Source organism: Penicillium odoratum (assembly GCF_028828045.1).
Source record: "Penicillium odoratum strain IBT 22623 chromosome Unknown utg000005l_segment0_segment0, whole genome shotgun sequence".
Lineage (NCBI taxonomy): Eukaryota > Fungi > Ascomycota > Eurotiomycetes > Eurotiales > Aspergillaceae > Penicillium > Penicillium odoratum.
In genome coordinates this window covers 7441935-7468213 of record NW_026643147.1, presented here as the reverse complement: position 1 = coordinate 7468213, position 26279 = coordinate 7441935, and the positions used below count along the sequence as shown (strand labels likewise).

At 48.9% G+C, this 26279-nt stretch overlaps 8 protein-coding genes across 8 annotated transcripts; 3 read left to right on the top strand and 5 right to left on the bottom strand.

The window, feature by feature from the left end:
* Window positions 1–381: 381 nt before the first annotated feature.
* Window positions 382–3178, bottom strand: N7520_008393 (Kha1p; the record flags this gene model as incomplete). The annotated part of the gene is made up of 4 exons (XM_057142327.1): window positions 382–1794; window positions 1854–2933; window positions 3006–3063; window positions 3135–3178. The coding sequence occupies 4 exons, from the start codon at window positions 3176–3178 to the stop codon at window positions 382–384; spliced, it is 2595 nt and encodes an 864-aa protein (XP_056996333.1).
* Window positions 3179–5053: 1875 nt separating this feature from the next.
* N7520_008392 (phosphotransferase family protein) lies at window positions 5054–6360 on the bottom strand (the record flags this gene model as incomplete). Its single annotated transcript, XM_057142326.1, has 3 exons — window positions 5054–5379; window positions 5443–6205; window positions 6283–6360. The coding sequence occupies 3 exons, from the start codon at window positions 6358–6360 to the stop codon at window positions 5054–5056; spliced, it is 1167 nt and encodes a 388-aa protein (XP_056996332.1).
* Window positions 6361–7553: 1193 nt separating this feature from the next.
* On the bottom strand, window positions 7554–9812 carry N7520_008391 (ankyrin repeat domain-containing protein; the record flags this gene model as incomplete). Its single annotated transcript, XM_057142325.1, has 1 exon — window positions 7554–9812. The coding sequence occupies one exon, from the start codon at window positions 9810–9812 to the stop codon at window positions 7554–7556; it is 2259 nt and encodes a 752-aa protein (XP_056996331.1).
* Window positions 9813–11838: 2026 nt separating this feature from the next.
* N7520_008390 (uncharacterized protein) lies at window positions 11839–16224 on the top strand (the record flags this gene model as incomplete). Its single annotated transcript, XM_057142324.1, has 2 exons — window positions 11839–12447; window positions 12505–16224. 2 exons carry the CDS (start codon window positions 11839–11841, stop codon window positions 16222–16224), a joined length of 4329 nt encoding a protein of 1442 aa, XP_056996330.1.
* A 497-nt stretch (window positions 16225–16721) lies between these two features.
* N7520_008389 (uncharacterized protein) lies at window positions 16722–18107 on the bottom strand (the record flags this gene model as incomplete). Its single annotated transcript, XM_057142323.1, has 1 exon — window positions 16722–18107. The coding sequence occupies one exon, from the start codon at window positions 18105–18107 to the stop codon at window positions 16722–16724; it is 1386 nt and encodes a 461-aa protein (XP_056996329.1).
* Window positions 18108–20337: 2230 nt separating this feature from the next.
* N7520_008388 (uncharacterized protein) lies at window positions 20338–20894 on the top strand (the record flags this gene model as incomplete). Its single annotated transcript, XM_057142322.1, has 2 exons — window positions 20338–20360; window positions 20522–20894. The coding sequence occupies 2 exons, from the start codon at window positions 20338–20340 to the stop codon at window positions 20892–20894; spliced, it is 396 nt and encodes a 131-aa protein (XP_056996328.1).
* A 794-nt stretch (window positions 20895–21688) lies between these two features.
* Window positions 21689–23692, bottom strand: N7520_008387 (WD40 repeat domain-containing peptidylprolyl isomerase; the record flags this gene model as incomplete). The annotated part of the gene is made up of 3 exons (XM_057142321.1): window positions 21689–23121; window positions 23177–23554; window positions 23623–23692. 3 exons carry the CDS (start codon window positions 23690–23692, stop codon window positions 21689–21691), a joined length of 1881 nt encoding a protein of 626 aa, XP_056996327.1.
* A 232-nt stretch (window positions 23693–23924) lies between these two features.
* On the top strand, window positions 23925–25730 carry N7520_008386 (chaperonin-containing T-complex subunit CCT2; the record flags this gene model as incomplete). The annotated part of the gene is made up of 4 exons (XM_057142320.1): window positions 23925–23927; window positions 24000–24157; window positions 24237–25611; window positions 25671–25730. 4 exons carry the CDS (start codon window positions 23925–23927, stop codon window positions 25728–25730), a joined length of 1596 nt encoding a protein of 531 aa, XP_056996326.1.
* Between the last annotated feature and the right edge of the window lie 549 nt (window positions 25731–26279).

Below are 26279 nucleotides of genomic sequence, written 5' to 3'. Positions count from 1 at the left end.
GGAGCGATGTTCACCCTTTAGGACAATTCACCCCATGTCGCCTAATACTGCCTCTGATTTTGTGAATTCGCTGACACACAAGCACGTGGATGGAGATGATGTCCTCACTGGAATATGTGCTGCCTTTGCCGCTATCGCCTGGTATTTTGCCGTTGAACTCATTCCGTGCTTTCTGTCCTTAAAACGCGAGCAGCGTGTTGTTGGGGATCTAAAGAACTCGATATTTCAAATGTTGTCTGATCTAGTGCCCTGCCAACTCCTTCTATTTGTCAATATCTTATGGTGATTCACTTCCTACCCAAAAAGGTCTTGCAATTATGAGTATCATATTGAGGTCCAACGTAAACCAGAGCAAATTCAAATAGATCCTAATTCCAACGATTAATGACTGTCGAGCAGAGTATTAGTACCAGCTTGCAGGATCAATACACTGCCAACCACCTTGTTCTCCAGCTGCACCATCACGGACCCAAATCTTCCCAGCGCGTAACGACTGCGGGTACCAACACTTTCCTCCGGGTCGATGTCAATATCTGCTTCTAAAGCGTTACTACGGCGCCCGACAACGACAATACTACCAGGTCTATGAGAAATTCGCTCTAACTCAGCCCGAACAGCAGTAAGGGCGAACTGGGCCGGGTCACTGATGGTGCCCTGCACCATCGGTGTCTGAAAAACCACGCGTTCTTGGAGATTTGATGGAATGGAATCACGAAGCGTCTCGAAGAAAATAAGATCTGTCGGGGTACTCGATCTTGTGGCTCTGGATGTGTCTGGTTGTGAGCCCACCGCCTGGATAACAGTGACTGTGACGTGATCATTCTGAGCCAATTGGAGGACAAATCGTAGAGCGAACCGGTCATCCTCGCCACCAAAGAAGGGGAGCACAACGTGGTGAGAACGACTTCCCGTCGATGGTTGAGTCCATGTGGTGCCTTGGATGGTTAGTCCACTAGGTGAGCGCTGGGTTGTGGATCGCTTGGAGATTTCCGGGTTGTGATCGATCAAGATGCCTACATGGCCAGTGACTCGGTCTAGGATATCCGACACGAAGCTTGCATACTCGGAATTGGCGAAGCGACCGGCTGTATTGACCTCAAGACCATTTTGGCGATCGGCTAGTGTTCCAGTTTCACTCCATGGCAAGAGAAGGAGGTCTGATGTGTCTTGGTGGGCCATGTTCACCACAGTATCGGCGTAACTGTACTCGGGGACTACCGATACACCGGCCATAAGAGAAATATCGTGCCACTCGCCAAATGCGCGGAAGGTATTGACAACGGGGTCCCATAGTGCATGTTCTCCAGCCGAAACCTTCATCACACTGGAGTCACGATCTGTCAGCTCCATCAGACGAACGCCATGCACTCGAAGAGCTGTCGTTTCATCATCTCCTGGCGCAACTGCATCCTCCACGGTCTGATCTGTTTGTTTGGGTGTCTTTGTTGGGTGCACCCGAGGCATGGGCAAAGCTCCACGGTTGGGGCTCATGAGAGCAGCCAATGTGCAAATCCCAGAAAGACCATCAAGGCGAAGATAGACCAGAAGCTTCCGCACCGGTACAGTCTTGACCTGTTCTTTGACAGCAGAAATACTGTCTGAACGACCGTCTTGCTGCAAAGGCTCGTCATTCCAGTTGATTTCTCCCCGTCGCCAACGGGCAACCTTGACCTGATACCAATTTGGATAGAGGGAAACAGTTAAAGGGGTGGTCATAAACGTGGTGACAAGTGCCATGACAACAAACATGGTGAATGTGCGTGTGCTCAAGATTTTGGCTTGGAGGCCAATATTCTAGATTTCAAGCGTCAGCCTCTGCTTCTAGGAAATTCAACAGTAGAACGAGGACCTACCAACACAATCAGCTCTACCAGCCCCTTACAACTCATCAAAACACCAATGGCAAAGCTTTCACGCCATAGCATCCCACAGAAGCGAGAAGCGATCGCACCACCAGCGACCTTGGCCGTGAAGGCAATGGCAATAATGCCAACCACATAACCCCAGACAGTCCCGTTATCCAACAAGCCCAAATTGGTGCTGAGACCGGATAATGTAAAGTACAATGGTAAGAACAGTGCGGCCACCAAGTCCTCAATCTTTTCGGTCAGTTTAATAGCAAAACCCCCTTCATGAGGACAGATTAAGCCAATGAGAAAGCCCCCAAAGATTGCATGGATTCCAATCACTTGAGTGAAGAACGCCGACGCCAACGCAATCAGCAAAGTCAACATCACGACGGATTGACTAGGGCCTTTCTGCAGACTTCCGGTTCGTTCAAGGAAGCGTATGAAAAACGGTCGGAACACGAAGGTCAAGAACAGCACGTATCCCGCCGCTACGAGAAGAACATAGAGCGCTGTGATTCCACTTCCCGCATTGACCAGGGCCACACAAAGGGCAAGGAGGATCCAGCCAACTACATCATTCCCCACACCAGCTGACAGCACAATGATACCAACCCGAGTGCCAAGGAGCTTCAAGTCTGTCAAAATGCGACATAGGACAGGGAACGCCGTGATGGCCATGGCAATACCGATGAAGAGCATGAAAGTGCCAAACTTCACGGGGACCGTCCCAGCATCATCGTGGAACTGGTTGTAAAGCCCATAGGAGATCGCGCAGCCGAGTCCAAATGGAAGAATCATTCCTGCCGCAGAGACGCTCAACGCGACCCGCCAGTTACTGATGAGAAAACGCAGGTCCGTCTCCAGCCCCACCAAAAACAAAAAGAGAATAAGCCCGAGGTTCGCCACGACGCTCAGACTAGGCAGGCTGGCGGTAGGGAAGATGGTATCGGTGAACCCGGGGATATGGCCCATCACTGACGGACCCAGTATAATCCCACTTATGACCTCTGCAATGACCTTGGGCTGACGGATCTTGGATAGCGGCCAGTGAACCAGGCGGCACAAAATGATAATAATGCCCGCCTAGCGGATATTTAGCTTCGCCTTTCATATTTACGTAAACAGAGGGGGATATAGAAAATGTAGATTGAATACCTGAATGATAAACATCACGATGGGGTTGGAAGAGTCATACTGTGAGGGGTTTCCTCCCCTATTCGAGTGTCAGGGTTTCATGCTTCATGAATTCGATGCTGATATTGATCTCCATGGTTAGATACTAACTGCAGAATACCTTGGCCTTTGGCCCGAGTCGTAGAGTTTGCCATACTTAGGATCACGACTATGGGGGATGCATGGTGATAAATGAGAGCTTTTGTCGTCCACGAGGATGAGGCGTTGGGGCCAAGACTAATATGTGTAAGCGAGAAGGCGGGGAGGGTCTAGCTAAGAACGGATTGGTATGAGTGGAGGGCTTAGGTCGAGATGATGGATCTGCTGACGCGGACTTAAGCTCCGGATCGGGCTGGAGGTGCCTGAGGCCGAAGAATCTCATTCATACTTCCCTAACAAAAGTTTGACAGGCCATGGTAAAAGATTGAAGTAATATTTTGAGATCTACTAGTAGTATGTAGTTGTGCCATGTGTGAGAAAGGCGAGTGAAGAATGGATCAGAGGGAGTGAAGGCGTAGTCGAGAGGCCTAAGGGGCTTGGTGCCTGGGTGCCTGAGTGCCTGGGTGCCTGACCCTCCTTTCATGAGAGCTCACTTCTCTTTAAGTACCAATTTCGAGACCTATACGATATATCTACTTACGTACCTAGCTGAAAGCCTCCTCGTATACTATGGTGAGTGTGGGATCACCTGACCCTATGCGTTTACTCCAGCGTGTTGCGTGTCTTAGCTAGATCTCTCTCTCTCTCTCTCCTCGATCCATCTCAGAATATAAATTTGACAGTTTCCTAGCTACCACGATCTAGTCATTTCTTCCTCTGGCCGATAGCAGCTGTCGACAGTAGGGCCAATATCATAGTATACCTTTGCTTCGGGCGCATGGACACGAGCGCTTCCGCCAATAGCATTCTTTCTGTTGCCGCTGCTGCTGCACGTCGTGTTCAATATGGGGCTGAGACTTCCTGATTGGCGAATATTTGCCTCTGCCTTGAGACCTTGTCAGCCGGTGACTTTCCCTCTAATTGCCATGACTTTCATCAACTACATACCCAACCGACAGCAATGGCAAATCTTCGACCGCTTTAAACTTGTTGACAATTTTCTCATAAATTCAGGAAGAGCCTCGTCAGTAATTTTTCCCTCTCTTCTGGGGCTGGCATGAATAATAACATGGAGATTTAGAGAGGGGGTGTGCTTACCGAAGCGATTTTGGCAACAATTGTATTATCCAGAGAGTAGACGAAAACAGCTGTTAAGGTGCTCATCAAAAACAACGCCCACTACATGCATTTAGCAATTTCACTCTAATTTCACACCCCAAGTAATCGAAACAAACCATCCCGAACCAGCGATGTGTCTCTTCTCCTCGGTCTGCAAATCTAGCGAAGATTACTCGGAGCGAGAATTTCGGCATCTTGAAGGAGCTCAGGACGACCGGAAGTAGGATCATCAGTCATGGTGATGGATGAAAGGGATCAAACTAGATCATTTGGATGAACAACCCCACAAATTAAATGCTATACAAGTATATGGTTCCCTATTCTCGAGCTGAAATGGAGGCCAGCTAGTCACATGCAAGTCCGGTCAACTTCTTCCCTCGACAAAGACATCTCCTTCCCCCCGTTATGACTTAGATACTAGGGAATAGTCCATTTAGAAAATTAAGTCACCACTTTCGCATTCTGCATGTCATTTGATTTCCGTTGGAAATTAGAAGCTTCGATTTGAGATAATATCTCAGGACTTGAAATAATTCAGGAATTTGATTGTAAAAACGATGCGTGGTGAAATGACATAAAAATTTTCATTCTAAACTGTATTTTCAAGTGACTTGCACGTCTCGACTATAATACAATGTAGGAAATTAGTTTAGGGCTACCACGTCAGCTCCATTGTAAGCATGTAGATCAATGGAAAATCAATTACCCTAGAAGAAAAAGCCAACATCATCCCCAGGTGCCATTGAAAGCTTGATATAGATATAGTAACTACCAATGGAACAGAAGAATACTAGCGATAATGATAACTCTATTCAATAACCCCAGAGCCCTAACTGATTGACCAGGGCCTGTTCTGCTAGAAGTCTAGCTTGCGCTAGTTCCTCTTTCGTCTTCTTTTCTATAAAAATTGGTACAGCGAGTCGGAAGGGACAGATGAGACGTTCCAGTTCCGCTAGTTGGTTCAGTGTCTCAAGTCCCTGAACCTCGGTAAGCTTGCCACCAGTTGGATCGGCGCTGGTTCCTAGGCTTTGCAGTACCGTAAAGAACAGATGAGCTGGAGGACCGATGTGAGAGAAGTCAAAGTCGAGCACTGCTGTAAGTTGATTGGTATCTGGGTCAACAAGCATATTGTTCATTGCTGATAATAGTCAACAACTTAACTAACAGCAGACAGACGAGAATAGATCGAACAGAAACTTACTGAAATCCCCATGTATAAGCACTCGCTTGCTGGAATCTACTCCCGCTTGTGTGAATATGCTACTTATCTCATAGGCAATAAAATCCTCAATGCGATCGCGAAGCTTACCCCCCGGGCGCCATCCCTCAAGGACCGGACTTTTATCTGCACTTTTCAGTTGATCTCTAAGTCTATCCTGCCACCAAGCTTCATAGGTCTTCCATGGTCCACCTTGAATGGTCGTCATCTCTCCGCTGATGATACCTTCCTTTCCTATCGTCAATCCACCAAACTGATCTACCTTCAAAGGAAGCTGGGAACCCTCAATCCCGGCGATGGTATCTGCAATCTGCTCGAGAATATCTTTTTTCATGGTGGTAGGTAGGCCGACAAAGTATTCATCTAGTGGCACGCCGCTCTTATACTCCATCATAATCCAACCGAAGCCAGGAGTATCTTCACTTGACGAAGGTATCTTCCGCGCGTAGATGGCGGGAACAAGGACTTCAAGGCCAGATCGAAAGGTGCGTAATCCATCGCGTGCGATTTTCATAGCGGCAACCTCATTTTGTACCCGATTAGTCTGATTCAGACCCATCGCCTGAGGATTGCTCAGACGGAGTACTAATGTAGATACACCTGTCAAGGGAGGCTTGACAGTGTAAGACGGTGCACTCAAGAAAGAGCTTTCTGTCGCTGGCTTCGAGAGCTTGATTTTATAAATGAAGTTATTATACTGGAATGGACAGTCTTCTTCATACGCGATTGGATGTATCTCGGTGGACTAGAAGTTAAAAATTCGTCATGTTAGTAAGTTGTTTTCCTCTCCCTCATTAGCTCGTTCTTTGATCATAAAAGTACCTGTAGACCGTACTCCTGCAGAATCGCCTTAATGAGAGCCAGGCGATGTTCGAAACCATCGTGATTAACGTTTGGCATATCGTTGAATTTCTTCCCAGATCTTTGTATTGATTTTATCGAATGGTCGATATATACGCGGAGCCTTGGACTATATGTGATCATTGACCCTGTGACCGAACATCGATTACGCGGCAAAAGCTTACAAGAGCCCCATTTTGAGCTGCTGAGGGGCCACCAGACCCGACGGAGTCCGGATATCACTTATGTTTTATCATTAATATGATTGGAGTAGCCTGATAACCGAGCTTCAGAATGGTAAATACAGCTGCAGGAGTATTATTGATCCTTGTCAAGCTATTGCCGGACCTCCGCAGTGGGTGCATAAAGACTCTTGTACACGTTATTCAAAACAACTAGCTTGGCCTTTGGCTTCTGATTGTTTATAGAACCCCTCATTCAGCCCTGTCAAAATGGTTTTTATGGATACATGTATTATTCGACCATTCTATTCCATCTATTTAATCCCTGAATTGATTCATAACATGCTCCCGAGTACCGGACAACTTTCCCCTCACGCACTAGTGGCAAACATGGCGTAAATATGACAAAGTAGAACAAATTTTTTGCGCCGGATTTCGCGATATTGGGGGCGTGATAACGAGCTTGACTATCCAATGACTGTCCGTTGTTCTGTTTCTCTGTCCCTATGTCCCTACCGGCACTATCGGTCTGCTAGCCCAGTGGGTAATCTCGTGGGACAATTTTAAAATTTAGATCAATCTCAATCAGCTCTTCCCCGCCCCAGAATTGTGGGCTCTTGACCATTGTTGAAATATCATAGCCGGCATGATGAAGGTCTGTGCCACTGACCAGTATCGAACAGTTGCCGGACTGTACGCCGGCCCGCTTTATGATTCGACAATGGACAACGCTGTGGATCTGAAGGACAGTGTTTAATTTAAGACCCACGCGCGGACCTCGGGAAGATCCGCCGATTTTGGGGGAAGTACCTTGAAATATCGCCAGAACGAATTGCTAAGTCTTAAACTTCCCTCATCACTGAATGAATTTCAAATTTTGGATCAAAAGAAAGGTAACTCAATTTCCTGGTCGACCTAGCTATATTACGGGGGCGAGATGGTGATTATAGACCCTTAGTACAGACAAGACTATAACGAACAGACTCGGACGTGAAGATAAAAAAGTCATTGTTTCCAGCAGAGGTAAGAGGTTGGTGGAAATACCAGCAAAATTTATGATCTGCGAATTATTCATGCTCTTGCCTCACTCAGCAGCTGTACAACGGACTCATGTCCGTTTTCTGTCGCTAAAGAAAGCGGCGTCTCTCCACTGGAACTCCGAGAGTTGGGGTTGACACCATTGGCAAGAAGCAACTTGACTACAGCCTCATGCCCGAATTCTGCTGCACAAGATAGTGGCGTCTGTCCATCTAAATTTTCGGAATCTGGATGGACTCCCATTGAAAGCAGCAAATTGACAATTGTCTCATTCCCATTCCGAGCCTCCCACCAGAGCGGCGTCTCTCCCCTGGAGTCCTTGAAGTCAGGATCAACCCTCTGAGTCGCAAGAAGTAGCTCAACCACCGCGTCGTGCCCGTTTCGTGCTGCTGACCATAACGAGGTCTCCCTACCAGGGCTCTGGGGTTCAGGGTCGATCCCTGTTTCGAGAAGTAGCCTGCACACTGCCTCGTGGCCGTTTCGTGCCGCCCATAATAGTGTTGTCTCCCCACTATGACTCTTAGATTCGGGATCAGCGCCTTCTGCAAGTAGTAGCTTGACTACTTCCAGGTGCCCGTTTCGCGCTGCCCACCATAACGGCGTCTCTCCGTTTGAATTCCAAGACTCAGGGTTCACGCGATTTGTGGAGAGTAACAGCTCAACTAGAGCATCGTTTCCATATTCTGCAGCATATAGTAATGGTGTTTGTCCGTCAGAATTTGCAGAATCAGGATTAACGCTTTGCATAGCAATCAATTCTTTGGCCACCTCTTCATGTCTGTAATACACCGCCCATAAAAGTGGTGTATGGCCCTGAGTGTCCTTAGATTCAGGATCAACTCCGTCTGTAGCAAGAAGTAGTCGCACTATTCCCATATTATTATTCCGTGCCGCACAGTTCAAGGGTGTCTCCCCGTCGAAATCCTTGGTATCCGGGCTTGTGTTCTCCGTTGCAAGCAGCGCTTTGACTACAGCTTCGTTTCCACTTTGTGCAGCCCACCATATCGGCGCGCGTCCTTTTGAATCCGAGAAGTTTGGATTGACACCTTGCGCGTTGAGCAGGACTTTGACGACTGCCTCATTTCCAGCCTCTGCTGCCAAGGAGAGCGGTGTGCGTCCATCTGAGGTCCTCGCATCAGGGCTAACACCATCTGTTACAAGTAATGTTTCAACCACGTCCTGATGGCCATTTCGCGCTGCCCATGATAGGGGCGTGTAGCCACCAGTCCCTTTAATGTCGGGATCGACATCCCCAATAGTCAAGAACAGTTGAACGACAGCACAATGACCATTTCTTGCCGCCCACCACAGTGGTGTATGTCCGCCCGAGTCCTTAATACTAGGATTGACGCCATCTGTGGCAAGAAGGAGTTTGACTACAGCTGCATGACCAAGTTCTGCGGCCACAGATAAGGCTGTTTCACCTCGAGAATTTTGAATCTCTGCCTGGCAGTTCTCCGCAGCCAGTAGCTGCTTGATGACTGCTTCATTTCCAAGCTCTGCTGCCACTTGAAGAGATGTCTCCCCCCAATAATTCTGAAAGTTTGGATCCACGCCATGCGAAAGTAATAGTTTGACCACGGCATCATGTCCATTGCGTGAGGCTAGCAACAGTGGTGTCTGGTAACTCCAGTCTTCAATGTTTGGGTCGACAGTCGGCGTGGCAAGCAAAAGCTTGACGATTGCTTCGTGCCCATTTTGTGACGCCAACAACAGTGGTGTCTGGCCATCCCAGCTTTCTTCGCGGTGGTCAGGGTCAATACCCTCAGTGGCGAGCAACATATTGACTATCGCCTTATGTCCATTCCGTGCTGCCAACGACAGTGGCTGTGGGTCATCCTCATCGTAGGTTTGAGTGCTACCCTTGAGTCCCTCCGTGGAGATAATCAACTTGACCGCTGCCATATGTCCATGATCTGATGCATAAGAAAGCGGCGCGGTTCCACCAGTAAAGGTCTTAATAAATTGATGCAGAGTCTCGTTTAGTGTTTCCATTCGTTTTCGTTCCCACGAAGCAAAAAATTCTAGATCGGATAATGCAAGCGTAACGTCGAAGTCTTTTTCGAGAGAAGAATATAGGCAGTCAAAGAGGTAGGGAACCAAATCATTCAAAAGTTTATCCGGAGAGGCAATATCATCGAGGAAGGCAAGAACCAGTGCTGCGGCCTTGGGGCCTTTCTGCAGGGTTTGTTGGGGCCGCTCAGAATCATCACCTGCAAGCTTTCTCAGAAGTTGCCTTGCCCACTCAAGCAGTTGAGGGTCTGGTAGGCTCCATTGGTGATGCGTGTCCATCTTCCACAATATTTGAAATCTTCCTAATTGAGAGGTATGGAGCCAAAGAGTTCCCAGATCTACGGTATAAATAGAAGTTAGTCTAATTAGGCAGTACGCTGTTATGAATGACTCATCTTGGCAACCTACTTTTCATCAATGGCGATCAGCAGCAGGTTCCTACGTATTTTGATTTCCCAGGGTCTATAGGCTCGAGACTACTTATGGAGGTGGACTATTGGATCATGTGCGTTGTTGACTAACGCTTTAGTGCGGAAGACGCGCGGCTTCAATGACTCATCTCTGGAACTTACATTTCATCAATAGCGATCAGCAGCAGGTTACTAGTGCGCGCGCCCTCTGGTGTGCACAGTACTAGGTACCTTGACTTCCCAGTACGTACAAGAAATTGATGGCAGCCTGGGAAGTTGCGGTATAGTCTTGTGGAACTTCTTTTGGACACTTCTTGCGTCAATGTCACTTCACAAGATGCCCAAAGACGGACCTCTCTTATAAATACTATCGCCATCGATGATTGGGAATCTGTGAAAAATGTTGCTAGAAGCTTATCAGAGTGTGTTATCAGGTAAATCCCTCCGTTTGCTCCAGCGCGTGCGTGTCTTACAAGTTGAAATACGTCTTAACCACTCCCCACGATACATTCGGTTCGCCACTGTGACCACTCAAACTATGAACAAGCTAACACTTTACGAGAGTTAATTCTTGCACTTTATGAGCGGGTGCTAATACTGGTGAATTCTACAAAAGGCGAGAAGCAACATCAATATATGTCGATATTCTGTAGGTATAAGAGAAGGAGGTTCTTGTTAGGCGAAAACCTTCTTAATGCTGGAGCGCACGACCTCAATATCCAACAGTAATATCTTGGCTTCAACGATCGTTAATTATACGGCACTGTTATTAAACATGCACATTGTTTACTCTTATGAATATTACCACATTTGTGGGCACGGTTATTGCATGCTCAAGGTAAATACGTTTAGTCATCTCTTTCAACTCTATTCAGTAAACTCCTAGCTTATCTTTATGCGACACACATGATTTGAGTATTGAATTGATGGATTCATTTCCTTCTTACTAGCGAAGTAAGCACTTGAGACTTGCGCTACCTTATAGCTAATGAGCCCCTGCTATAATCAATCATGCAGGTAGGATACGCTCTATGTGAATGAAACTTTGTGCCTTATAGGATGAGTTCTATATAGGTATATCTATTTCACGGGATAAGTTCTGGAGTTGATTATATTCTGACCTTGGAAGGTTGCCTGGATCCTATCCCGGTACCCCGTAGTCTCCTTTCTGTTGACCAAATTACATTGATTTTCAAGCCACCGATCTTCCATCTAATATATAAATTTGGGTACCGCCTACCTATCCGGGTAAATGGTCGGATTTAAAATGGAAACAGAGTCGTTCACCTACGGAGATATCGCCAAAAGGCTTAAAGTATAGACCGACAATACCGAAAATATCAAAATCCGATCAGCACTGTGAAATGGCCAATAGGGGGTATTCCGCGACACGAAACGCTCGGGGCTATCTCACTTAACTCCGTCGGGATATCGGTGCTCCGCTTCCCCGACTATTTGCCATTAGTCAATCAAGCGGGTTAGTTAGACTTTTTTTCACTGATTTATGGAGATCGCCCACTTTGATCAGGCGATTAAAAAATGAAAAATGAAGTTTCTGTGCACAGATGAAATCGACACTCTGGAACTTTTCTTGTGCCGCTCACGGATCATTCGCCTCTGATATTCTCCGGATCGCCAGAATCGAGACTAAGCTGAAATGAGGCAAGGCAGCCACGAGGGCCATGAAGAAGCCACGCACTAGATCCACTTGTCACCCGAATCCCGCCTGAGGGGCTCGGGTGGCTTCTTTGCCGATTTTGTACAAAAATATCGGCCAATCTCGCTCCGTGCCCGTTGATAGTCCCAAAATTTCAAGGCGTCCCCACAGGATCACCCTTTATATATTATGCGTCGCCTCCCTGATAGTCGGTTGAAACTAGTTCAACCTGCCCAGCATGGAGAAAGACGACTCCGATGTGGAGTTCGCTCCCATCACGACCAGAACAGCAACCGTGGAAGAGGAGAGGGAATATGAAACACTCAATGAGCTTAATCGCATTGCCTCGAGTAGGCTAGGAAGAGCTGTCTCCGCCCATTCAGCTGCCAAGAAAAACGACCCGCGACTGGATCCAACAAGCCCTGAATTCGATCATTACAGATGGGCTCAAACTGTCCTGGACCAGATGCATGAGGAGGGAATCGAAGCCCCTCAACAGAGTGTGGTCTTCAAGGATCTATCCATCAGCGGCAGTGGTGCCGCCATCCAATATCAAGAAACCCTGACGTCGGTTCTTGCGGTCCCCTTCCGCTCTATCACCCGTGCCTTGACCGGACACCATGCGAAACCGCGCCGGATCTTACAAAGCTTCGATGGATTGCTCCAGGCAGGCGAGCTATTGCTCGTTCTGGGTCGCCCAGGAAGCGGTTGCACTACCTTTCTTAAGACAATTACTGGCCACCTAGGTGGCTTGACCATGGACCCAAACAGCACAATACACTACGAGGGAATTTCATTTGAGGACATGATCAAATTTCACCGCGGCGAGGTTGCTTATAACAGAGAGGTAAGTTCCAATGTACTCCAATGTGTCTGAAAGTCGACATTGACTAACTCTGCCTAGGTCGAACTTCATTTCCCTCATCTGACAGTCGGCCAAACCCTGTCGTTCGCCGCCCAGGCACGGGCTCCCCATAAGCGTCTGGAAGGACTGAGCAGAGATGAGTTTTGCGAGACTCTTGTCCAGGTGGTGATGTCCGTGTTTGGTCTTAGCCATACCGTCAACACCAAAGTCGGCAGCGAATTCGTGCGCGGTGTCAGTGGAGGCGAGCGAAAGCGAGTTAGCATTGCGGAGATGTTCCTCAGCCGCTGTCGCTTGGGAGCATGGGACAACAGCACTCGCGGTTTGGACGCAGCTTCGGCTCTTAGGTTTGTCAAATCCCAGCGTCTTGCAGCAGACATGGGAAATTCCTGTCACGCCATTGCTGCCTACCAAGCGTCTCAATCGATGTATGACCTTTTCGACAAGGTGATTGTTCTGTACGAAGGTTACCAGATCTATTATGGCCCTCGCGACCGAGCCGTATCCTATTTCGAGGACCAAGGATGGCAGAGGCCGGAGCGCCAGGTATCAGGAGATTATCTGACAGCGATTACCAACCCCAACGAGCGGGTCACCCGTCCTGGCATGGAATCGAAGGTGCCACGTACCGCAAAGGAGTTTCACGAGTTCTGGAAGAGAAGTCCGGAGTACAAGGCTTTGCACGAACAGATCAAGACCTACGAAGCAGAGCATGCTCCCAATAGCGACGCTGCAAAACAATTCCAGATGAGCCACGTGGAACAGCAAGCCCGCCACACCCGAACTCGCAGCCCGTACCTGCTATCCATTCCAATGCAAATTCGACTCTGTACTCGTCGTGCCTACCAACGAGTTCTTAACGATCTGCCCACTGCACTTTCCCCGGTCATCGTTCAGCTGATCCTGGCGTTGATCATCGGCTCCGTCTTCTACAACACGCCCGACACTTCAGGCTATTTCTTCCAAAAGGGCGCCGTGTGCTACTTTGCGGTTCTCATGAATGCTTTGCTTACTATCAACGAAATTCTTCAACTGTATAGCCAGCGCTCAATTGTTGAAAAGCAGGCGGGTTATGCGTTCGTCCATCCGTTCACCGAAGCTCTCGCCAGCATTATCATCGATCTACCGATCAAACTCGTACGAATCTCCATTTTCAGCATTGTTCTCTACTTTATGGCGAATTTACGTCGTGAGGCTGGCAATTTCTTCATCTTCTACCTCTTCTTGGTCACCGCCGTTTTGACTATGTCGGGTCTCTTCCGCAGTTTGGGAGCCCTTACCAAGTCGGTCGGCCAGGCAATGGCCATGGCGGGTGTTTTGGTTCTTTGTATTGTCGTCTATACGGGATTCACTTTGCCGCAGCCTTACATGCACCCCTGGTTCTCCTGGATTCGTTGGATCAACCCGATCTACTACACTTTCGAGGCTCTCATTGCCAATGAATTCCACGGCAAAACCTACGCATGCTCTTCTTTGATCCCAAGCTACGGCACCGGTAAGAACTTCGTGTGCTCGGCCGTGGGTTCAGTGGCCGGTCAGGCATACGTGAGTGGTGATAGCTTCATAAATGACAACTATGAGTACTATTACTCCCACTTGTGGCGAAACTTTGGCATCCTGATTGCTTTCCTGATCTTCTTCAATGGGCTTTACTTGACAGCCACAGAATTCATCTCCCGTGACACATCCAAGGCTGAAGCTCTCGTATACCGCCCTGGTCATGTTCCCCAGCACATCCAAGATAGTCAAGACTCGGAGACTGGAGCGAGCGATCTCACGAAACTCGAAGTGCAACATACCAATGATATTCGCCTTCCCGAGCAGACCGATATCCTCTCCTGGAAGTCACTGCAATACGACATTCCGGTGAAGGAGGGCACTCGACGCTTGCTGGATGACGTGAACGGTTGGGTCAAGCCGGGAACATTGACTGCACTTATGGGAGTTTCTGGAGCTGGAAAAACTACCCTCTTGGATGTTCTCGCCCAGAGAGTGTCAATCGGTGTAGTCACTGGTGACGTCTTTGTCAATGGAAAGCCGCTGGCGGCTAACTTTCCCCGTAGAACCGGTTACGTCCAACAGCAGGATCTCCACATGGACACTACAACTGTTCGAGAGGCCCTTCAGTTCAGTGCAATGCTCCGTCAGCCAAGTACCGTGCCGAAAAAGGAAAAGTATGAATACGTGGAAGAGGTTCTTAAGGTCCTGGGTATGGAGGATTTCGCAGAAGCGGTCGTTGGGTCTCTGGGAGAAGGACTCAATGTTGAGCAGCGTAAACTTCTCAGCATTGGAGTTGAGCTTGCAGCTAAGCCCACTCTTCTGATCTTCCTTGACGAACCTACCAGTGGTCTGGACTCGCAGAGCTCCTGGACAATTTGTCAATTCTTAAGGCGACTGGCAGACCATGGCCAGGCTGTGTTGGCGACAATCCATCAGCCCAGTGCTACATTGTTCCAAACTTTTGACCGTCTGCTTTTCCTTGCCAAGGGCGGCAGGACAGTTTACTTTGGCGATGTCGGAAAAGAATCCGCCACACTCCTCGAGTACTTTGAGCGCAACGGGGCTCGGCCTTGTGAGACTCTCGAAAACCCCGCTGAGTATATTCTTGATATGGTCGCCGGAGACGGTTGTCCCGATGTCGATTGGGTTCAGGCTTGGAAGAAAAGTCCAGAACATGAAGAGGTTATCGCAGAAGTCGATCGTCTCCACTCTGCTAAGGGAGCCAGAGATGAGCATACTTCCCACGATGACGATGATGATGATACCGCTGAGTTTGCCATGCCTATCACGACTCAGCTCTGGGTAGTTCTTGGCCGATGCTTTCAAGCCTACTTCCGCCGACCTGACTATATCTACTCTAAATTTGTTCTTGGCATTGTCAGTGGCCTGTTCATTGGATTCTCCTTCTACGGCGCCGACAACTCCGAACAAGGTTTCCAGAACGCACTCTTTAGTATCTTCCTTCTGTGCACTATCTTCAACACTCTCGCCAACGCTATTATGCCTAACCTGGTCGCCCAAAGATCCCTCTACGAGGTCCGTGAGCGGCCATCCAGAACTTATTCATGGCAGGTGTTTATCATTTCTCAAATTCTCGTCGAGGTCCCTTGGCAATTCTGCTTGGGTGTCTGCTCCTGGGCCTCGTTCTACTGGGCTGTCTTTGGCGCCAATCAAACTTCGGAACAGACTGGTATTGTCCTTCTCTACATTTGCCAATTTTTCATCTACGCAGCCAGCATGGCCCAGTTCGTTGTCTGCGCTATCCCCGAACCTACCCTTGCTGCCATGGTGGCAACCCTCATGTTTGGTCTCTCGTTCATCTTCAACGGAGTCATGCAGCCTCCAAGTGACCTGCCCCGCTTCTGGATTTTCATGTATCGCGTCTCCCCATTCACTTACTACATCGCTGGTATCAGTGGCACAGCTCTCCATGGCCGCTCTGTCGAATGCAGCAAGGATGAGCTCGATATCTTCGACCCACCTTCCGGCCAGACATGCTATCAGTACATGGCGAAGTACCTTGAAGATTCCACGGGTGCCATCTACAACCCCAATGCTACTGCCAATTGCGAGTACTGCAGTATGACATCTGCGGATGAATATCTCGCAGCCCGAGAGATCTACTATGATGATCGCTGGCGTGATTACGGAATCTTCTGGTGCTACTTTGTTTTCAACGTTGTTTGCGCTGTACTGGTTTACTATCTCTTCCGAGTTCGGACCTCGAAGGCCAAGGTTTCCAGAGGCAAGGCCGCTGCATAGATGATACCAAGTCTCCATACTACACAGAGTTTCTCTATTCTCTTTACCCTTTCATTTTCACCTCTGTATTTATACTACTCACTGCACATATGCCCCCATTTATTATTTACTTTTCACTCTTATCAATATAGACTTCATATTCATGTTTATTTCTTACTTCTCACCTCTATTTCTGCCTTTAGTTTCCTGCCATTACTTCGTTACATCATAGTAAATTTGAGTACGTGAGAAACCTCTCGCCCCCAAGCTTTCTGTCCCCCTGCTTCTCCTTCCCTGTATCACTTCTTCTTAAAAATTGTCTACTTATCAAAGCTTTTGGAGAAAATTTTAAGATAGCTCTTTGGCTATTTAACTAATATGGTAGATATGTGCAGCGGAAAGCCTCTAGTATCCGCTATGACCACCTTGTCTATATATTTGGAAATATCACATCCATTTGAAAATAAAAAGCATTCATTCATTAACCTTAACTAGCGTAACCATCGTAAACATCATAATTAAACACGCTGAGAGCCAAGAGTCTTGGACCCATCAAGGTCAGAGTCGACACGAGGGTCGAGCTTGTTGGCGACATCACTGCTGTGAGGACCAGCAGTCCGCTGGCCAGTGTGCTGACCAGTGTAGCTGCTACCAGCGACAGAGCTACCACCAAGATTCTCATTCTGCGCCTTCTCGAAAGTCTGAGTAGTAGTCGAGGCCCCGGGCTTGTGTCCAGAAATGGGAATCATATTGCCGCCTCCAAGGCTACCCTTGTGGACATCATTATTGAATGAGGAGTTACCACCAACAAAGTCAGCCTTGCTGCGGTCGCTGTCAACACGAGGATCGGCCTCATTGGCAATGTTGCTCTCATGGGGACCAGCAGTCTTCGAGGCCGGGCCAGTGGAAGCGGAGTAGCGGTCGTTAGGAGTGTCGCTGTCAATGCGAGGATCCATCTTGTTCTCTAGGTTGCTTGAGTGGGGACCGGCAGTTGAGGTGGCTGGACCGGTGGAAGGGGAGTGAGTGGAAGAGTGGTGCTGTGAGCCAACGTAGCCAGCGCCAGCACCGACAGCGGCACCAGTAGCAGCGTAGCCAGCACCGTGGCCGGAGGAGGTGCTGTGATGAGCAGCACGTCCGTCACGGTCACTGTCGACACGAGGGTCGACCTCGTTAGCGATCTTGCTGTCGTGGGGACCATAGTTTGAGGAGCGGGAGGAGTCGTAGGTGTTGGCGGTACCATAGTTGGTGCCAGTAGATCCATAGCCAGTACCGGCGCTGGTGGGTCCAGCTGCGCTGTAACCAGTCGAGGCATTGCGAGCACCTCGGCTGTCTAGGTCGCTATCAACACGGGGGTCAACTGCATTGCCGACGTTGCTATCGTGGGGGCCATAGTTCGAAGAGCGGGAGGAGTCATAGTTGTTAGTTGAGCCGTAAGCAGCGCCAGTAGCAGTTGGGGCAGCATTTGAGGTGTAGGCAGCACGACCATCCAGATCACTGTCGACGCGGGGATCGGCCTTGTTGGCAAGCTTGCTATCGTGAGGGCCAAAGTTTGAAGAGCGGGAGGTGTCGTAGTTGTCAGTTGAGCCGTAAGCAGCGCCAGTAGTAGTTGGGGCGGCAGTTGAGGTGTAGGCAGCACGGCCATCCCGATCACTGTCGACGCGGGGATCGGTCTTGTTGGCAAGCTTGCTATCGTGGGGCCCGTGGTTTCCTGATGACCCGGTCATCTTGGATCGGTCGCTATCAACACGAGGGTCGGCTTCATTGGCGATGTTGCTGTCATGGGGACCATAGTTGGTGCTGTCATTGCCGGTGTGGTGCTCATCGGTCTTCTCAGCCTTCTGCTCTGCCTTGTTTTCCTTGTGTTGGGCAATAGTGTCCTTGACTTTGTGGATGATTCCAGACATGATGATAGATGATGATTCAGAAGCACTTGATAGTTGTGTTGTTATTGGAAAAAATTGATGATTGAAGTTTGAGAGTTGCGTTGGATTGATGATTGATGTTAATGGAATTGGTGGTCGACGGACGAAGTATATATACTGTGTTTGTCGCACCGTGACGCCATTTCTGAGACAAAGAAGAATCCTTGAAGTAAATGACGTGCCCCGCAGATTCAGAATTGATCGACATAGATATCCAAGCTGGGGACTTGATTAAATTCTAACGTGTTGATGGTTATAGTGGAGAACAACAGCCCCAATCCTGGCAGTCGCTGACATCGGATAACGTCATCCGCGCCACCGCGTAACTAACTTGTTTGAATCGATCAGCCCTACTCCGTACTGTACGCAAATTAAAATAAATCCAAATAGAATCTGATGGAAATACGTAACGATCTGCGGGTTGATCACCTTGTTGACTAGTTCTGGCCACCCCTTCCATGGTTACTGCTGTAGGATTGAATGGCTCAAAAGTTGCCAAGGTGCCTCTTAATCCCAGTAGGACAAGAAGCTATCAATAGTACAGAATGACCTCATAACATCCATCATCCCCTTGTTTACAGGTATCTAGCTATCAACCTGGTTTCTACCTTGCTGTTGAAAAAAAAAGGCCCATAAGCCAAGGCCTGGTGAAGAGTAGTGGCACGGTGTATCATTGTCAGTAGAGACCCTCGGTTTTCACATAGCAGAGCTCAGACTCAAGATTTCTTAGAACTTCTAAATGGGCCTACTTGCAGCCTAAAAAGTTGTGGACATATGATGCATGAGTACTCGTTGATGCGTGGAAACAATAACTACTTAAGGTAGTTTTAAGTTAACGTATTTCACAAGCCAGTGGATCATCCAAAACACCATAGTAAATGCCGTATTACTACTCAATTATCTCAACAATCACATTTATACTCAATTTCAGTAGACATTGATAAGGATTATTAGATTCAGCCATGTATCAATTTCTTAAAAAATCCATTCCTACTATGATCACGATACCAAAAATCACATTGTCAAGCCGATGACATATATATATTCTATTCACCAAATCATGAAAATTCTTGAAAATCCACAAAGGGACGAGATATCATATATGTGAAAAGGACTAAGCTTCAAGGAAAGAGTACCTACGACAGACCACTGTCGTTGAGATAATTTATCACGTTTACTATGGTGTTTTGGGTGATCCACTGGCTTGTGAAATACGTGAAGTCATGGATCGCTTACATAATGCAACGACAAAATTCTAGCCTCAGGCACCCAGCCCAAGAAAGATATAATGCCAGAGTACACCGCCATTCAAGATCCGTAATTGTGTGCCTAAGAAAAGAGGTATTGATGTGACCGACAACCTTGGAACATTGGCCACTTGATGATTGGCTAATTTCATCAAGGATGTTTGTTTATATACCGTTGGAAGCTACGTTCTAGCCAGCACTTGAGCCTAATAGACCCCGAGCGAACACTGAAGATCGATGCTGATCCCTGCGATCCTACTGGTGCTTGCGTGCTACATAGCATAGAAACCGGGTTTCTGATCATTCCACTTGGGCCCCACTACATATCTAGAAAGGAAATCGAGGATCGTGAAGCGATCGTAATCTGATGCACTGAGGGCTCTGATCGTGCTGGTATGAACAATAGAAAAAGACCAGTACTGTTTGCCATTGTTTTGATCTGGACCTGATCGGCACTGTCCCTTGGTCCTGGGCCAACGGTCTGACGCCGATCAGGCCAGTGGACCCCCTCGTGTTTGGGGTAGAGCTTCAAACCCAATTCGTTCTGCACCCTATACCTAAAGAACAGATAGGCTCAACAATTGATAACCCCAATTACCGACTAGGTACCCGTGAACCCCGCTAAATCCTTCAATAATCAAATGACGAACAATAAAAAGGGGGGGGGAAGGGGAGAAATAGCCGAAGTGACCTAAGAATAAACAAGATAACAAATCCCGCGGATTCCCGCAGCTTCCGGGTTTTTTCCCTTTTGCCCTTTCCCCCAATCCCCTGTAGGCGCGCCTGATTATGGCATTGCGTCTGGGCCCGACCCTGCATTTCTAATTCGATCGTTTCATTTGGGTCGAACCCTTTTCGCTTATCGATCTTACGTCGATCTGCCCTCCCGCCAGCACGCGTTCTGGCCACGGATCCCGGCCTTTCCTGGCTCCCACTTTACACCTTCCTTACAGTCAAACCCCAGCATGGCCGATGGGACCCAAACCTGGTAGGTTTTCACTTTTTGGCGCAATATGTCGCGCATTCGTCATGACCCCGAAGCGCAAACACTAACCCTCAAACAGGTGGCAGTCACACTATAGATGGGTGGTTATGGTGCGTTCAAAACCGGACCGGGATACAGACTTGAACCGGAAACGCTAATCCCAGTTCGCAGGTCATTGTCCTGGTAATCGCCTTCAGCCTGATCTCCGTCGTCGGTGTCTGGTACAGACGACGTCGTGATACGAAAAGAGGAATCCAGCTGTATGGGTCACCTGCTTCTGGAGCTGGGCCCTTACCTTCACGGAATCGCGAGGTATACGTCGAGAGGGGAGATGGAGGAGGGATATTAGCGCCGAATCAACCCCAGACATCCCAGACGTGCTTACCCCCGGACTCGGTCGCCAGCAGCTCCCGCACCAATGTCGCTCCGCCTAGGTCGGTTAGATCCTCCACGGGGAATAGTCGATTACAGAAACAAAGCCCTGCCGCCGCCGTGAACTTTCAAAATGTGGAAACTAGACAACTCCCACCGTCATAATACCGCTCTTTTCCCCCTCATTTCTTTCCTCTCTCACTACGGACTCGGGGTCCCTTCGGATAAACCAAAGACCATCTTGCTTTCCCGTCACACTTGCATTTACCGGCGTTGGGTGAAAAGAACCGACCTTTGCCTATCTATCACATTCATTCCAAGCGTGGCTGGGATCTGTTTTTCAATATTTTTACTTTTTCATTTGTTCGAAATCTATGTTCGGGGTACCTCTCTTACCCGGTTCAGTTAGTGGATACTAGAGACTCTCCAATGGCGTACCTATGTATTTCAAATAGCGCCTAGAAGGCTAGAACAATCAATGCTTCTACTATACCTCCTACAGTAGCATTTCAATAGTTTGTCATCCCAATTGGATTACATAACTTCTGCCCATCTCTCTGCCCGATCTAATTTCGGTCCTTCGAATTTCATCCATTTTCTATAAAGCAGAAGATGAGACTGCTTTCAACAATGCATGGGTGGCATATCGATCAACACTATTAGCTGTCCAGAATGGCTTTCTGAAACGAATAACCTTGAAAGATATTTGTATGGAGTCCAGATTTATAAACAGTGAGGCTAAGCTAAATACAGTAGGCGGTCTTTGGGGCGGTCTTGATTAATTGACAAGCTTTTGGAACGCCACTGTATACTATTTACCTAGTACTCTACCTTCGAAGTCTCCCACTTGATATCCTTCTATAGTAGTTAAACAGCCAAACACATAGCGTGCGCATGGGTTGGCCCGCAATCTAATTTTGATCCTCGTTATTCATTTACATATGTACAGTTTCATGTCATCAGGAAATGCTGATGCTGACAATCTTCACATCAACCTCGGGCTTCTCCTTGTAGGTCTTGACATTCTCAATCTTGTGCACCACGTCCAATCCCTGCACAGCCCGGCCGAAGATGGTGTGCTTGTTGTCCAACCAAGGAGTCTTCTCAGTCGTGATGAAGAACTGGCTACCATTGGAGTTCGGTCCCGCATTGGCCATGGACAGCGTGTATGGTTTGTCGTGTCGTAAAGTGGAGAACTCATCTGCAAACTCCCCGCCCCAGATGGACTCTCCGCCGGTACCATCGCCTTGCGGATCACCTCCTTGGATCATAAACTTGCGGATAACACGGTGGAAGATGGTGTTGTTGTAGTACCCTTGCCGGGCATGGGTGACAAAATTCTCCACTGTCCGTGGTGCAGCGGAGGGGAATAGACGAAGGTGAATATCACCCATAGTCGTGTGGAGAACGGCGGCCGTGCCGGTTTCGCTCGCCTTGGTAACGGAATCGGCGCCACCGGCAGCCTGCGTGGGCTTCTCATTCTGCACGTCTCGGGATGACTTGGATATGTCGGTCTCATTGGTGAACATGTAGAAGCGCACCTTGCCAAATCCTGTGCTGATTAGAATAGCATCTCGCTCCTCCGCTTCCTGCAGCAATGGATTGTTACTGGCCGCCATGGAGACGGTTACAACACCTTTGCGTTGGGGCTGACCCTGGTACAAGGCCAAATTCAGAGCACGGAATGGCTCATCACGGCCGTACACACGGACCACACGATTTGTATAGGTGTTGATGCACTTGGTTCCGTAGAGAGATCCGTAAAGCAAAAAGTGACCTGACTCGTCAAACGAGACATTAACCTTGTTACGGATCGACTCCCCCTCCAACTCTCGTTCGACTCCTAACCGCCTTCCAAATTCCAATTCATCCAGCTGGTACGGAGCTGTCCCAGCCTGTTGCATCTCCATAAGAGTAGCTATTGACTCGTCATATGTGCGATACAACTTGCCCTTTGCGAATTCAAACACGCGTACCTGGCGATCTGGGAAAGATACCGTGGCGAACTGCTCGCCTGAAGGCGAGATGGTAATGGCAGTGGCGGTCGATTTAGCTTTCTTGAAAGCGAACAAATTCGTCGAGGATTTGAGTTCGAACACATTGTCCGGCTTTTCAAACGATCCATCCCCGGCTCTCCAGTATTCAATCATTCCAGACTCGTCGGCAGAGATGACACAGTCATACGCATTGTTGAACGCCAATGAAACTACTGGGCTCCGATGGACCGACTTTACCGTGTGCAAGGGCTCCGGGTTCTCTCCTCGCCCGTCAAAGACTTGAATGGTGTTGCTGGACTGATCTGTCACCGCCAGTAGCGGTAAGGACGCTCCTCGGCGATGAACCCAGCAAACGCAACGGGGCACGAATTCTAGGGTATACATAGCAAGTAGATCTGTTCCACGCGAGTTAGTGAGGCTGGGGTTTGGTTTACCATATGGATTACCCACCAAATGTGATGACATCAAAGATCTTCACCGTCTTATCGGCTCCAACTGTCGCAAAGCTGCGACCATCTGCACTGACACTGGTGCTGTGGATCTCTCCTGGATGGGCGCGAAACTCCTTGACGAACTCGATACTTTCGGCCATCTTCTTCCAAAACTTGACTACCCCATCGATAGAGCTGGTGATAACAAAGTCGGTCACTGGGGTGACGTTCACGAAGGACAATTGCTCCTTGTGCATGAGGGACTTGGAATAGCGAGGCGACGCGGGTAGCGCCTTGATGTAGATCTTTTCGAACGGGAGCTTGCGGCGCTTCTTCTTCGGCGCGACCTCGGAGGGTAGCGCAGGGCCAAAGTCATCGTCGGAGGAAGAATCGTCGCCTGTGCATCGCGATTAGTAGACTGCGCCAACTGGAATTTGCGGGAGCTCGGAGGAGCCGTGTACGCACCATCGTCGGCATCAATGGCGGAGTGCGGACGCTTGGCCGGAGGAGCAGCAGATTCTTCAGAGCCCGCCATTTCAGATCCAAAAGTAAAGTGTCAACAAGAAAAGAATAAATAAAAGGCACACTCTGAGACGCCTTAAGGGAGAGAAAGCCGGAGAACGTAGCGGGCGGTGGGAGAAGACAGAAGCTCGGGCCACCCAACTTTTCTCCTTTCCTTCCCCCCACTGTTGACGAACTCATTGCTTTCAACTTCCAAACAGTCGTCTGGATCAGTTGAGTCAATTGTTTATTCTACACAGATCATAATGGTGCGCCTCACCCAGAAACACCCATTTTTCAATATATGTCGGAGAACGTCCGCCCCGCTAACTTCTGCCTAGGCGTCGTTCGGTAATCCCACACAGATCTTCGCCGACGATGTGACCGAGGAGAAGGGCGAGAACGCCCGTCTGTCGGCCTTCGTTGGTGCTATTGCGGTCGGAGACCTCGTGAAGAGCACCTTGGGTCCCAAGGGAATGGACAAGATTTTACAGTCTGCGTATGTGGGAAGCACAAATAATACCATCTGGATGATTGCGGGTGGGGATAAGATGCTAACAAAGCCTGCGGGATACCAGATCAACCGGAGAGATCCTTGTGACAAATGACGGTGCCACCATCTTGAAATCGATCGCTCTCGACAACGCCGCCGCAAAGGTGCTGGTCAACATTTCCAAGGTTCAGGACGATGAGGTTGGTGACGGTACTACATCTGTCACTGTGCTAGCCGCGGAACTGCTGCGGGAGGCAGAGAAGCTCGTCAACTCCAAGATCCACCCCCAGACCATTATTGAGGGCTACCGGATAGCCAGCAAGGCCGCCCTGACTGCTCTTGAGAGTATTGCCATCGACCGCAGCAAGGACGCCGAGGCTTTCCGTCAGGACCTGCACGCCATTGCCCGTACCACCCTGAGCTCCAAGGTTCTCTCACAAGACCGTGAACACTTCGCCCGACTGGCCTGTGAGGCCGTCCTGCGCCTTAAGGGGTCTACCGACCTCAGCCACATTCAAATTATCAAGAAGGCCGGCGGCAAGCTGAACGACTCGTACTTGGATGAGGGCTTCATCATGGACAAGAAGATGGGTGTCAACCAGCCCAAGCGACTTGAGAATGCCAAGATTCTGGTGGCCAACACCGCCATGGACACAGACAAGGTCAAGATTTTCGGAGCTCGCGTCAAGGTCGACTCTACTGGCAAGCTGGCCGATCTGGAGAAGGCTGAGCGGGAGAAGATGCGGGCCAAGGTTGAGCGGATCAAGTCCCACGGTATCAATTGTTTCGTCAACCGACAGCTGATCTACAACTGGCCCGAGCAGTTGTTCACTGAGGCCGGTATCATGTCTATTGAGCACGCCGACTTCGATGGTATTGAGCGCCTGGCGCTGGTGACTGGTGGTGAGATTGCCTCCACCTTCGATCACCCTGATCAGGTCAAGCTGGGTTCTTGTGACTTGATTGAGGAGGTAATCATTGGTGAGGACACTTTGATTAAATTCTCGGGTGTCGCTGCTGGCCAGGCCTGCACCATTGTTCTACGCGGTGCCACCGAGCAGCTCCTGGACGAAGCCGAGCGCTCTCTCCACGATGCCCTGGCTGTTCTGTCCCAGACGGTTAAGGATCCCCGTGTCACCCTTGGTGGTGGCTGTGCCGAGATGGTCATGTCCAAGGCTGTTGAGCAGGCGGCCCAGAACACCACTGGCAAGAAGCAGCTTGCTGTGGACTCATTCTCCCACGCACTGAAGCAATTGCCCACGATTCTGGCGGATAACGCCGGTCTTGATTCGAGTGATCTGGTCACACGTCTGCGTCAAGCGATCAACAATGGCATGACCAGCTCCGGTCTGGATCTGTTGACCCCTGGCGGTGGTATTGCGGATATGCGCGAGCTTGGTGTAGTAGAGGCCTACAAGCTGAAGAAGGCTGTGGTGTCATCGGCCTCTGAGGCTGCTGAGGTAAATTCTCCCTATACTCTTTTCCCGTCATGACCAGGACTAACATGTATTCTGTGCAGCTGCTTCTCCGAGTCGACAATATCATTCGCTCTGCGCCTAGACAACGAAACCGCATGTAAAGTCACGTTACGACTCATGGGTGATGACTTGTATCTAGAAATCAAAAAGCACAAATTATCAGTTAAAGATCAACTATGATACCTATACATACCAATAGTAGCTTCCGATATATCTAGGCCCGTGATCTGCCATGCCATATTTTTACATAATTTTGTTAATTATTCGCATTTACAAATGAACACGAGAATACCGATACCACCTGGGCATGTACTGGACTAGTCCAGATTAGGATGTAGTATAACACGTGATTCAGATCGACCCACATTTCCTGCTGTGGCCCGTGCATTAAGACCCTGAACGCCTCGTCAATCTTAGTTTCTTCGCTTTATTCTTTCCAACTTCTACTCGTCTGACTACTTCAGTTTCCTCAGGAACACCCCGGCATGCCTCACAAGTTGAGGATATTGTTAACCAAACGCATTTATTTTGGGAGGTCTTAGCACCCATCAAAGGGAGTCTAGTCAGCCGGGGTCATCCGCGATCCTTCATTTTAGCATAAGTGGGGAAGTGACAGCTATAAGCAGCAGGTGACTATTAAAACTACACAA